This window comes from Nomascus leucogenys, chromosome 25, assembly GCF_006542625.1.
Source record: "Nomascus leucogenys isolate Asia chromosome 25, Asia_NLE_v1, whole genome shotgun sequence".
NCBI lineage: Eukaryota > Metazoa > Chordata > Mammalia > Primates > Hylobatidae > Nomascus > Nomascus leucogenys.
In genome coordinates, this window is record NC_044405.1 from 24973484 (window position 1) to 24987366 (window position 13883).

General features: G+C 46.2%; 1 protein-coding gene across 1 annotated transcript in view; it reads left to right on the forward strand.

The window, feature by feature from the left end:
- The first annotated feature begins 12419 nt into the window (after nt 1–12419).
- IGSF5 (immunoglobulin superfamily member 5) overlaps nt 12420–13883 on the forward strand; it is a 55952-nt gene continuing 54488 nt past the window's right edge. The window contains exons 1-2 of the mRNA XM_003280256.4: nt 12420–12531; nt 13094–13176. Of these exons, the coding sequence (XP_003280304.2) occupies nt 12515–12531; nt 13094–13176 (100 nt within the window). The 5' untranslated portion in view covers nt 12420–12514. The remainder of the gene's footprint in view (nt 12532–13093; nt 13177–13883) is intronic.

The following is a 13883-nucleotide window of genomic DNA, read 5'->3' on the forward strand; positions in this document are numbered from 1 at the left end:
AAATCTTCTTCCTCAATTTTTTGGAATAGTTTCTGTAGGAGTGGTACCAGCTCTTCTTTGTACATCTGGTAGAATTGGGCTCTGAATTCATCACATCCTGGGCTTTTTTTGATTAGCAGGCTATTTATTACTGATTCAGTTTTGCAGCTCCTTATTGGTCTGTTCCCCAGCCATGTGAAACTGTAAGTCCAACAAACCTCTTTTTTTTTGTAAATTGCCCAGTCTCGGGTATGTCTTTTATCAGCAGCATGAACATGGACTAATACACTGGGTGATCAGTTGGTCATCACATTCTTTGTAGATTTCCTTCTTCTTGCTGCAGCCACCAGCTGGGCAGGGAGAGGATATTGAGAACAAATTTTCATGCTGAGGATGGCAGAGAAGGAAGATGAAAGGAGTCTAGGCCTGTACCTCCCGACTTCTTTGTGCAGGAGAGTAATGCCTTACAGGCATGAATCTGTTATTTGAAGTTTCTTTTATATGCATTTGGATTGTCTGTGGCTGAAACGAATCCTGATACAATAGAAAGTATTTACACCCTAGAGAGCTGTGCTAAAGAACCTATTTGCCATCTCATCATGCTGGCAAATGACACACAACGTTCAGTAAAACTCAAGCGGATGCTATTCTGTTCTCTGCTAAACGTGCCTGATTTATCCATTGTGATGTCCTGCCATTCCGAATAAAGAGATCAGGATTCCCTTGCCCCATGGCTCTACTACAGAGTCTGCCTTGCCCATCTGGCATGTAAAACCCTGAAATGTAAAACTCTGCTGTTTGTAGGAGTGCCAAGATGTTTAAAAATATTTTAGATAGTTTTTGGAAAGTTGTAAAACGTGGCTAATGTAGGAAATGGTAGCAGTTCATAAACACTACTTATTGTTCATCACTTCAGATGTCACTAGACTTATGTAAATGAAACCGAGATATTTTTCTTTTTCCTGTGTGAAGTCAAGCCCATTTTTTCCTCTAACATTATAGACACCCCAGACTGGTTATCAGCATTTGAAAGCAGCAGGGCCTCTCTCTTCTTCTTGGATTTGGTTAAAACAAAAGGGCTACGGACAATCTTGAAATGTGAACTCAAACCCCATATTTTCAAACACCTCAGCAAATCTGAATGAAGACAAGTTTCCTCCTTCAGAGACAAAACAGGGCTCTGTCTATAAAACCTGACTTTGAAGCAGATGACAACTTTTCCCACAGGTGGTGCACAAGTACTTCTGGGAAACACAAACACTTAATTTTGATCTTATTTATTAGGATTTTATTTTAATGTGGATCTGGAAAAAAAACTAGCACATCATGCTCATAATTATACGGATCTTACTGTTTAGGAGGAGGCCTAATTAATTGTGTGCAATTAACAGCTGTTAATTGTGTTTTAGAGATCAAGTTAAAGAATAATCCTTGGTAAATCTTGGCTGCAGGTGACTGATGGAAGTTTCAGAGGCTGGACTGGAAGATGAAACCGGGTACGAGATGTTACACAGCATGGCCTCAGGAACCTGAGCTCCAGCAACCTGTGGGTCCCAATGGAGGTGAAGTCAAGGAGCGTCTCAGGGAGTGGTTGATGTGTGAAGTCTCTGTCTGCCCATCCGAATAACAAGAGGTGGGGCTTGTGATTTTCCTCCACTGTATGTTGTCTAGTTCCTAACCCCCTCTCATTACTGTCAGTTTTAACTGTGTGTGTATCTATGTGTGTTCAACTCTCATGGGAAGGGTGGCAGAACTCGCCAGGGTAGGAGGAGAGACCACGAAGTCAGACCTTGATTCCTAAGTGTGGACTTTGAGAGAGTTTTCTCCATCATTTAGCCTGTGGATTTCAGCATTTTGAAAAACTAACCAGAAATTCAGAAATTAGATGGAGACCTCTAGTGGAGGCCTGGGAGAAGCAAGATTGGCAGATCGGAGTCTACAAAGGCTGGGATAGTGGCGTGTGGCTGGGCTGCTTGGAGTGCGCAGAAGACACGCAGGCCTCTGTCTCATGTCGGGGTCCACCAGGGCCTCTGGGTGCCACATCTGGTGGTGTTAGCTGGCCTCTCTCCTCAGTCACCAGTGCTCAGGCAGTGGCTGTGGATGAAGGAGCCAAGATGGCAGGGCGGGGTGGCGGCGGTGCGTGCCCCTCACCGTGGCTGATGTAGCTGCTGCCTCCACTGTGTCTGTCCTATGCTTCCAGCCCTGGGGGACCAGCAAACACTTGATAGCAGGTTGATTACATCTGGCCCCTTCAATTGCAGCTGGAGGTGATTTTCCCTTACTGGAATTGACACCTGCTTCTAATACAGATTTGCCTTTTCTGCCTGTCCTCCTGCCAGCACCCCTACCTGAGGGCCTCTAGGAGGAATGACGTCTCAAACAGAAACCTGCATAACATCAGCCCAAACCAAGGACCCATTTTATCATTAAAGAGGTGTGCCATGAATGCACGACGGTGGGATCCATTGCTTTGACCACATACGGATGACTTGGAAGCTGCCAGCCTACATGAACAATGAAAAGGCCATTGATGGCTCAGCAAAGTTGCCAGCTCAGGGCCAACGCTCCCCAGGGTTGGCCTCGAGGGTGGCCACAGTGCTGTAACAACAGCCAATATGGTGTTGAACCTACAGCCTACCTATGGTGCTTTGACACCAATTGTCAGGACACATGGGTCTGGAAACCAAATCTTGGAAGTAGGATTCGTTGCTTTCCGTGTAACTCCTAGTGACCCACTAGTAGAATTTTGCTTCCTATCCCTGAGAACTTATATTCCACAGGACTAGAGATCCTGGTTCCTGGGACGAAGCAGGGCAGCTTCTGCTGAGGTTCACAGTAAAGGTTCTGTTGAAGCCGAATATGACTATCACTGGGCCCCTTTGGGCCCACTAGTAGACGAGCAGGCAAAGAAAGAAGGTTCTCCACCATCAGGGGACAGATAATTCCAGCTGTCAATGGGGCTATGGTTGCTACCAGGGAACTGAAACACAGCTGAGACTGAGGAGATTGTCGGTGGCTTCTTCTGGTGCTTCCAAGTCTGGGGATAATGATGACTGGGCAGTGGCAGCCATCAGGGCCTGATAAACACAAGGCAACCAAGAACTCAGACCCTGAGCGATGAAAGGCCAGCCAGTGCTCAGGCAGGTCACCCAGACCATCATAAGCGCTGATAGAAATCTAGGACGTGTGGCGGAGGAGGGAGATGACACGTCCCAACCATGGTCCCTGGTTAGCTGCAGGCGGCGTGTCCACCACACCTTCTCTATGGAGTCATTTGGAGATGGTGGCTGGCCACGATCTTGCAGGCTTAGTGACAGAACAATCTGAGAAGAACGTGGGGTGGGCTGCTGCAGACCCATGTGGTGCTCTGACTCACGCCCTCTCAGCCTAACCTCTAATTTCAGCAGAGATTGGGGTGTGTTTCTGTTCTGTGGTTAAGTCACTGCATGCTCACAGCAGCTTACTTCAAGCATGGGCTGCAAGGTTTTACTTTCTTCATCAGGATTCCTCTCATGCCATGAATGGGGAAGGTTCACAATTTTTGGAGTTGATATTCCTAGAGAAAAATGCTGGTGAGTAAAGGCTCATACCTCCTGTTTTTTTGGGGGGACTGTTCTGGAGGCTTCTGTGCCCTTCTCAGTATGTCTAAGCAGAATGGAGCACCCATTGTTCACAGCAGTTTCCTTGGCAATATTGCTGCTTTTTCCTCCCCAGTCTCACTGTTACAGGTTGAATTGTGTCCCCGAAAAGATATGTTCAAGTCCCAACCCTTGGTATCTGGGAATATGACCTTATTTGCAAATAGGGTCTCTGCAGATGTAATCAACTTAAGCTGAGGTTAGGCTGGATTAGGGTGGGCCCTTAATCCAGTATGACTGGTGTCCTTATAAAAAGACAATGTGAAGATATGTTGGGAAAAGGCTGTGTGATGGTCAGACAGAGACAGGGATTGGAGTCATGCAGCTTCAAGCCAAGGAGCACCAACGTTGACAACAAACACCTAAGCCAGGAAGAGGCCAGGAAGGATTCCCTCCTACATTTTTCAAAGGGAGCCTGGCCTTCCCACATCTTGATCTTGGACTCTCAGCCTCCAGAAATGTCCTGTGGCACATTGTTCTGGAGTTATTTGAATTATGACTTACGCTAGGCCTGCAGAGACAGGGCCCGTGGATAAGATGCTACAACCCTGTGTATATTTGTGAGATTATTCGACTAATATGTTGTCTCCCTGATCTGTCTGCTTTGTTCGCCATTTTTCTTACCAGCTCCTAGTAGAAGGGAAAAAAATATTTCCTCTTGTTCGTGTGAAAAAAAAACAAAAAACCCTCACCACTCAATGTGCTTTTTCCTGTTCTCTCATTCAACACTGTAACAACCAGCACAGACTTCTGGCTGGGGTTGGGGTTCTCCAACACAAATTGGCAGGGGTGGGGTTCTCCCCACCACCAAGCAAGCACTCAGCTCTGCATTGGACATTGGCTGGGTGTCCTCCAATTCCATTCCGACATTTTCTACTTGGAGACAGCTCAGATCCCACGGGGCGAGGGCTCTGTTACACAAGACAGACCCCCATACTTTCCCACCGATCTGCACGTCCAGGCCCCCAGAACTCCTGAACGACCGGCTTCAAGCTGGAGTTCCCACAGTCCCTTCTTTCGGTTTGATCCATTTGCTAGAATGACTCACAGAACTCAGGAAAACACTTGTTTATGTTTACCGGCTTATGATAAAGGATATTGCAAATCATACAGATGAAGATGCGCAGGGCGAGGGATGTGGGAAGGGGGGGTGGAGCTTCCATGCCTTCCCTGGGTGTGTGGCCCTCCAGGAACCTCCATGTGTTCTGAGGACGTCATTGGCTATGTATCGTTGCAGCATGAACGGGTGTGTTGAAATGAGATTGGGCAAAAAGTGTTTGTTCTAAACCCAGCAGGGCCTGTCTGTCCAGATTCTTTTGGCCTCTTTCTGCAGCTTTCCTTCCTCCAAGGGATGCGGCAGGACCCTTTCTGGAATGAGGGTCTTATGACCCACAAACAGGCTAGAGTTTGGCTATGGGAAGGTGAAAGGAGAGTGGGAGTAGGTCAGAGAGAGAGATTCTGTTTACTTAAGAGAGTACACGGAAGGGTGATGGGAGTTATGAGCCAGGAACCATGGGTGGAAACCTATTGTGTGTATATATCTATATCATCTATATCTATCTATATATCACACTTCCACTCTCTTATATTCAGCAGCTGATGCATCAGTCTGTTTTCATGCTGCTGATAAAGACATACCCAAGGCTGGGAAGAAAAAGAGGTTTAATGGACTCACAGTTCCAGGTGGCTGGGGAGGCCTCACAATCATGACAGAAGGCAAAAGCCACCTCTTTCATGGCAGTAGCAAGACAGAATGAGAGAAGTGAAAGCGGAAACCCTTTTTAAAACCATCAGATCTCGTGAGACTTATTCACTACCATGAGAACAGTATGGGGGAACCCCCCCAACAGCCGCTTGATTCAATTATCTCCCTCTGGGTCCCTTCCACAATACGCAGGAATTAATGGAGCTACAAATCAAGATGAGATTTAGGTGGGGACACAGAGCCAAACCATATCAGCTGGCAACTGTGAATTAAAGTGACAAAACATAGAGTCACAGGAGAAAAGGCATACACATTTTACTTGATAATATTTTAATTTTTATGTGCATGGAGGCCTTCAAAGAAAGTGGAGACCCAAACAAGTGGTTAGATTTGGGAGCTTAGATACCATTTTAGCAAAGGGCAATACATTGTGGAGAGGTGACAAAGGAAAAGGGGTTTGGGCTTCTAGGAGTGGTCACTGTGGGCGAGTAAGCACACAGGTGAAAGTTGTGAAAGATTGGGTCATTTAGCAAGGTTTAATCCATGCAGACTCATCTCGGTGCTGTCTCCTTCTCTGGTAATAGAGGTTGTTCTTATCTCTCTCATAGGGGGGATGAGGGTACATCTTCACAAGGGAAATTTATGCCCTCCTCTCTGGCAGATAGGAGGAGGGCAGAAGTTTTTTTTTTTTTTTTTTTTTTTTTGAGACGGAGTCTCACTCTTGTCACCTAGGCTGGAGTGCAATGGTGCAATGTTGGCTCACTGCAACCTCCACCTCCCGGTTCAAGCAATTCTCCTGCCTCAGCCTCCTGAGTAGCTGGGATTACAGGAGCCCGCCACCACGCCCAGCTAATTTTTGTATTTTTGGTGGAGACTGCCACCATGCCTAGCTAATTTTTGTATTTTTGGTAGAGACGGGGTTTTGCCGTATTGGTCAGGCTGATCTTGAACTCCTGACCTCAAGTGATCAGCCAACTTCGGCCTCCCAAAGTGCTGGGATTACAGTCATGAGCCATCGAGTCCTACCCTCTTTTTCTTTTCTTTTCTCTTCTGCTTTTTTTTTTTTTTTTTTGCAGTTGCAAGATTTAATAGAGTGAAATAGAGTGAAAATAGAGCTCCCATACAAAGGGAGGGGACCCAAAGGGGGTTGCCGTTGCTGGCTCGAATGCCTGGGTTTATATCCCAATCACTGTCCCTCCCGCTGTTCTCTCAGGCAACAGATGATTGGTTATTTCTTTACCTCCTGTTTTTGCCTAATTAGCATTTTAGTGAGCTCTCCTTACTATCTGATTGGTTGGGTGTGAGCTAAGTTGCAAGCCCCTTGTTTAAAGGTAGAAGTGGTCACCTTCCCAGCTAGGCTTAGGGATTCTTAGCCTAGGAAATCCAGCTAGTCCTGTCTCTCAGTCCCCTCTCTCAACAGGAAAACGTAAGTGCTGTTGGGGAGGTTGGCCGACGACTGCTGTAACTGCTTCTGGTCCGCGGTAGATCTTAGTCATGGACTGCATCTGGGCTCCATTTGAAGAACAATTTGTAATTTTACAGCTTCAATTCTGGAAGAGACAAACTTAACAAGGAGGTTAAAGATACAGGGATTGAAATGTATGGCTTGCAGTGCAGGGGATTACTTCTTTGGCACACTTTACAGGCCCCAACTATCTGCTTGAGAGTTTTGAAAATGGCTGGTCCAGTAAATAACAATTTGGCCATCTGATGGGTGCTATCAGTTCCTAAGTGAAAGTTTTGATGAAGGGTTGTAAGTAATTTCCATTGGTTAGCTGCAGGCAAAAGTATTTTTCCTTCTTTGGTGGCTTGCCATCCTGAGGGGAGAAAACTATGTCCTTGTGAGGTTCCCCATTCTATTTCTTCTTCTGAGTACTGGGGCTTGGTTGCCCGGAGGGGATTACCCCATACTAGGGGCCCTTTTATAAGCATTTCTAATGGAGGGTCCTGCCCTGCCACTGTTTTGGCTTCAATATCTGCTTGGCGATTCCTTTCTATTTCCCTTTCCTTTCCTTTCTGATGACCCTGGCGGTGTAAGACTGCCACCTCTTTAGGTTTCTATACAGCCAATAATAATTCCCTAATGGCTTCCTGATGTCTGATAGGTATTCCTTCGGAAGTTAGGAATTCCCTTTCTCTCCATATTACTGCATGGCTATGGAGGACTAGGTTAGCATACTTAGAGTCTGTATATATATTTACCCATTTTCCTTCTAATTCTAGTGCCCGAGTGAGTTTTGCCAGCTGAGCACTAGTTCCTGGAGTGAGGGGATTACTTTCAAGTATTCCACTATCACTGACTACTGCATACCCCGCCTTTTGAAGTCCTTTTTCTACAAAGGAACTTCCATCAGTATACAAGTTGAGGTTGGGATCAGTCAAGGGAACCTCTAAAAGGTCCCCTCGAGCGGCGTAGGTTTGAGCAATTACTTGTTGACGGTTACGGTCTATCTTTTCTTCATTGTGTGGAAGAAATGTGGCTAAGAGTTGCACAAGTGCACAGTCGCAGCACTGGCCCTTCAAGTAATAGAGCCTGATATTTAAGTAAATGGTTGTCTGACAGCCAGAAGTCTCCTTTAGCAGTGAGTATGCCATTCACATCATGAGACGTCCACACAGTAAGATCTCTTCCCTGTACTATTTTAACTGCTTCAGATACTAAGACTGCTACTGCCGCCACTACCCGTAAACAACAAGGCCAACCCTTTGCCACTACATCAATTTCCTTACTCAGGTATGCCATGGGTTGCAAACTCCTTGGACCTGTGTAAGGACTCTTAGAGCTATTCCTGTGTTTTTTTTTTTTTTTTTTTTTTTTTTTGTGACATATAAAGAAAAGTCTTGCCCCATTAGCAAGCTTAACACTGGGGCTTGCATTAGGGCCTTCTTTAGGGCCTGGAAAGCTGCTTCTGCTTCAGGTGTCCATCTTACTAAATGGGTATTGGCTTTCTGAGTTTCCTTAATTAGCGTGTATAATGGTCTGGCTATTTCGCCGTACCTGGGAATCCATATTCAGCAGAAACCTGTTATGCCAAGGAACCCTCTTAGTTGCTTTAGGGTTTTGGGATGAGGATAAGACAGTATAGGCTGGATACGTTCCTCACTGAAGGCTCTGGTGCCTTTGGATAATTTTAGCCCTAAGTATCTAACCTGCTGTGAGCAGAGCTGAGCCTTTCGTTTGGAAACCTTGTAGCCACAGGTGGCGAGGAAATTTAAGAGCTCTTGGGTGGCTTGATGGCACAAGGTTTCTGAACGGGCAGCTAAAAGTAAATCATCCACGTACCGAAGGACAAGAGTGTCCAGGTATGAGAACTGGCTCAAGTCTTGGGCTAATGCCTGGCCAAATAGATGGGGACTATCCCTGAACCCTTGGGGTAAAACAGTCCAGGTGAATTGAGATGTTGGGTTCGAAGGATCTTCAAAGGCAAACAAGAATTGAGAGTCAGGATGTACAGGGATGCAGAAAAAGGCATCCTTAAGGTCCAGGACTGTAAACCACTCTGCTTCCTCTGGTATTTGGGAAAGCAGAGTAGAAGGGCTAGGTACAGCTGGGTATAGAGGAACCACAGCCTCATTGATAACCCTGAGATCTTGCACTAACCTCCACTGTCTGTTGGGATTCTGTGCTCCTAAAATTGGAGTCTTGCAGGGGCTACTGCATGGTGTTACTAGGCCTTGGGCTTTTAGGTCCGTAACAATCTTTTGGAGTCTTTGTTGGACCTCGGGTCTGAGGGGGTGCTGCCTTTGGTAGGGAAAGGAGGTGGAATCCTTTAGTTTAACTTGGACAGGATGGGCATTCTTTGCTCATCCATGTTGTCCTTCTGTTGCCCAGACTTCAGGATTAATTCCTTCCTCAAGCAGGGGAAAACAAATGGGTGTTCCTTCTCCTATGTTCAGGTGTATTATGGCCCCTTCTTTTGCTAGAATGTCTCTCTCTAACAAGGGAGTGGGGCTTTCAGGCATAATTAGAAAAGCATGTGAAAAGAGTAAAGCTCCCCAGTCACAACTTAGTGGCTGGGAGAAGTATCTAGTGACTGGCTGTCCTAGGACCCCTCGGATAGTGACAGATCTGGAGGACAGTTGTCTGGGACAGAAGAGTAAGACTGAGAAGGCCGCACCAGTGTCCAGGAGACAGTTTACCTCCTGGCCCTCAATGGTCAAGCATACCTGGGGCTCTGTGAGGGTGAATGTCATGGGCTGGCACTTGCCCTGGGCACCTGCAGCCCTGCTGCTGGATCATCTGGTTAGTGGCTTCTGACTCAGAGGACCTTCATCCCCTGGGGCAGTGGGCCTTCCAGTGATACCCTTGACATAAGGGGCATGGACAAGAGGGCGGCTTACTTCTATCTAGACAATCTTTTTTAAAGTGTCCTTTTAGACCGCACTGGAAGCAAGCCCTATTAGGCATTCGATTTGCCCAGCTTTTCCCTGTTCCAGAGCCTCCAAAGTCCGCTTGCCTGAGGGCCATGACTAAAGCAGTGGCCTTTTTTTTTTTTTATCTTGTTTGTCCCGTTCTGCCTGTTCCTCCTGATCTCTATTATGAAAAACTGAGGTTGCCAAGTTCAATAGGGTTTCTAAGTTTTGCTCCAGGCCTAAGGCGGACTTTTGAAGTTTTTTCCTAATGTCTGCAGCTGACTGAGTGATAAACTTATCCTTTAAGATTAGTTGGCCTTCAATAGAGTCAGGTGACAGAGAGGTATGCTTTCTCAATGCCTCCCTTAGTCTCTCCAGAAAGGCAGTAGGATTTTCTTCCTTTCCCTGTGTTATAGTGGATGTCATTGAATAATTCATAGGCTTCTTCCTAGTTTTCCTTAGTCCTTCTAGCACGTAAGTTAGCAAATGTCTGCGGCACCAATCTCCATGTTCTGATTCTGTGTCCCAGTGAGGGTCTACACTGGGAACTGCCTGCTGGCCTGTGGGGAATCGTTCTTTTTCTTCTGTTGTCATCCTCTCATTGACCTGACTGAGACACCAGAGATCACCAAACTCTCAGGCTGCAGTTATGGTGGCACTTTTTTCATTTGGGGTTAGTGTCTGATTTAGCAGTAACATTATATCTCTCCATGTCAGATCAAAGGATTGTCCTAACCCTTGTAAAACATCAATATAGCCATCAGAGTTATCTGAGAATTTACCTAGGTCTATTTTAATTTGCTTTAAGTCTGAGAGAGAAAAAGTTACATGAACTCTGGCTGGGCTGAATTCTCCTCCTCCCACTGCTTGGAGGGGGCATAATTGGGGAATATTGGCACTCTTTGGTTCATTGTTTACCCCTTTGTCTATCTCCTTTTGGACCATTTGGGCTGAAGGGGGGATCCTTATTAGTTGGGGAAGGAGTCAGGGGGATGCTGGGGTAGGGAGGTAGATTCTGAGGGTTTCCTGTAGGGCATAAACCACACTTTTTACATAATTGTGAGTTGTCTCTTAATGAAAAGAAAGTTTGTACATATGGCACTTCACTCCATTTGCATTCTTTTCTACAAAAGAGGTCTAGCTGTAAGATGGTGTTATAATTTATACTTCCCTCAGGAGGCCAGCTTTCTCCCCCTTGAAGAGGATATCACAGCCAGGCAGTACTGCAGAAGAATATAAGTCATTTCTTTCTTAGCATCTGAGGGTCAAATTGGGCCTAATTCTCCAGAATACATCTTAGGGGTGTTTTCGCCTTGGGGGGGAATGTTTCCCATCTGAAAAAGGAACACAGGGATGCCAGCACCCCTGGTCATTTTCCAATGAGCATTAGTCCTAGAGCGTCCTCTATAGTCCTAATGCTTATTCCTTTCCAGGGTGCGTAACCATCCATGGACCTCTGCTTATCGGATTAGTTACGCTCACCGATGTAGCAGTCCTGCAGCTGTTTTCCTGCCTTTCTTGACCCAAAGAAAGGGGTCCGGGCTGCTGGATTCTAGCGGTCCTTTACCAGCATGCCAACATTGCCTTTGCACTCAGGGGTGAGTCCTAGAGCTGGGCTGAGTTCCTGAGTATTTCCTAACAACCCAGCTGCCCCATCAAGATGCATTCCCATAAACAACAGTTCTTATGCAAATTCGTTTCAGAGAGGGTGTAGGAACCGTTTGAGGCAGTATTGAGATAGTCTTTTGATTCTGTAAGTACTTTAAGGCTTGGCTGAGTGCAAACAGCTCGCATGTTTGAGGAGACCAATTATTAGGCAATTTTTCTAACTCGGCTTCCACAAGAGTCTCCGTATCAATTACTGAATACCCACTGTGTTTTTTTCCTCAATCACCTGGGAGGAACCATCTATCCTCGTGTCCTGAAGGGAGTCCCTCCTAGGTCTGGTCGGACCTTTGTATGGTAATGAAGATTTAAATCCCCAGTTAGAAAATCTGCTGGGTTAAGGGAATTATCAGTGGTTGGAGTTACATTACCTTTTTCTAACATAATGGCCCCATACTTGAAGATTTTTGAGTTAGTAAGCTACCTTTTTGCTTTTTTGACTTAGACTAATTCTGGTGAGGTGTGCTCACCATGAGGTTTCCTCTAAAAGTTACTTTTCTACTTTTAGCAAAGCAGTTGCCGCCACCGACTGAATGCACTTGGCTCATCCACGGGTTACTGGGTTAAGGATTTTAGATAGGAAGGCTATGGGTTGTCAGTGGCCTCCGTGTTTTCGGGCTACGCCCTTATTTACACTGACAACAAAGTGGCATTGGAGTGTTATAGGTTCACGGAGAAGACCTTCAATTATCAATTATAGGTTTTAAATTTACCCTGGCTTTTAAAGGAATAGGGCACACTTTTTTTTTGCTTTTTTACTATTTTTTTCTTTCTTTTACTCTTTGACTTCCTTGGAATCCATGAGGCCAAGAACCTGTCCCTCTTTCTCTCTCTCTTCATCTCTCTCTCTCTCTCCATCTCTCTCTCTTAGCCATTACAAACTTGGGGCCCTAGCAAGGGTGGTGGGGAACGGGTCCCATATAACTGCTTATGTCGAGAGCTGTATACCTAAATCGGGAGGGACACCAGGGATATAACTCCCTGGGTTATAGCTAGGTGCCTAAGGACGCAGCGTAGAGCTTCCTTAGATCCCTTTGGAGATACAACTTGCTAGAGGAAATGAAAGTCTGAAACATTAGTACCTAGGAGGCAGGGATCAGAGGAAGTAGATTCAGAGGTAAGGAGAATTTTGGGGCTACACTTTCAAGAAAGTTGTGGTCGGGACCCAGGAGGCATGGGTCAGAAGGAAAGGTAAGGGCGCACACATGGGCGACTGTTGAATAGAGACTTCTGGCTGAGTCATGATCTCAATTGGCTACTGCCAGGAGCTCGTGACGCCAGATAGCCTCACACCTGAGTCTCAAGTCTGGTAGCCATGCTAATTGTTTTTAACTGGCCGACAGGTGCCCAGTATTTTCCTCCAATTCTAAGGAAGGATAGGATAGTATAGCAAGCGAAAGTGGTCCAATATTACTCACCACTTTGGATGTCCCTTTGTGGTCGCCAAAATGTTACGGGGGGGCGGTCCTTGCTCCCAGAGCTCCCAAGATGGTGGCAGGCTACTTCCAAGATGGCGGCAAGCCTCGCGTTCTCTGACCTGGGGTTCTTGGCCTCACGAATTCCAAGGAATGGAATCTTGGGCCATGCCGTGAGTGTTATAGCTCTATTAGAAGCTGTGGGTCATGGAAGAGAACCGTGGAACCCAGTGGCTAGTGTTCAGCTCGATTAGGGTGACCCAGGCTTTTAGCCATGCAGGAACAATGGCAAGCCTTTAGCCTGATTGGAAGTGGCAATGGGCGCCTCACTGGATCAGGAGCACAGCAGACACCCTGCCGGATCTGGAGGGATGGAAGTCAGTGGCGGGTCTGCGATGGTGGCAAACAGCAATGGTGGACGGTGAGTGAAAGCTCAGCTCGAGCTGTAATAAACACGGACCAGAAGAGTGCAGTTGTTAGATTTAATAGAGTGAAATAGAGTGAAAACAGAGCTCCCATACAGAGGGAGGGGTCCCAAAGGGGGTTGCCCCTGTCCCTCTTTTTCTATCTCTACTTTTTCTCAATTATCTTCAGCTCAAAATAATTCTTATGCCAAAATGGCATATTTTGGGGTGGCATATTCTGATCCCTTTCAGCATAGAGGTTTGTTTTTTGGAATCAATAACTGAGGAATAATTATTCTTACTAAAACCCAATAATTCATCAACTCAGAATGATCTTCTGAAGAAGGTGGTCTCCCAGCATGCTCTGGGTTCTGTTTGCTTGCTGATGGAACACAGTTAACCAGCTCACGGGACTCGTGAAGGTTGCTTGCTGTGAATAACAAGACACTTTTGGAATGGGGGCTCAGCACACTGTCAGGGCTCTCAGTTTGCCATTGTTATTATTATTAACTATCATTGTTTTTATTTTCTACTATTGCAATTTCTAACATGCCTCTATTCACCCTTCAAGTGAGTAAAACATTTCTCAGGCCTTGCCTGGCAAAAGCACCTTGGAGAAGTTCAGGCTGCTGGTGAGGGTCTAGGGCTGACCCCAGCATGCCCTAAGGAAGGTCAGCGCAAGGGCAGGCACTTGGCTTGGTTAGTTGCTCTCTCCTGCCTAGGC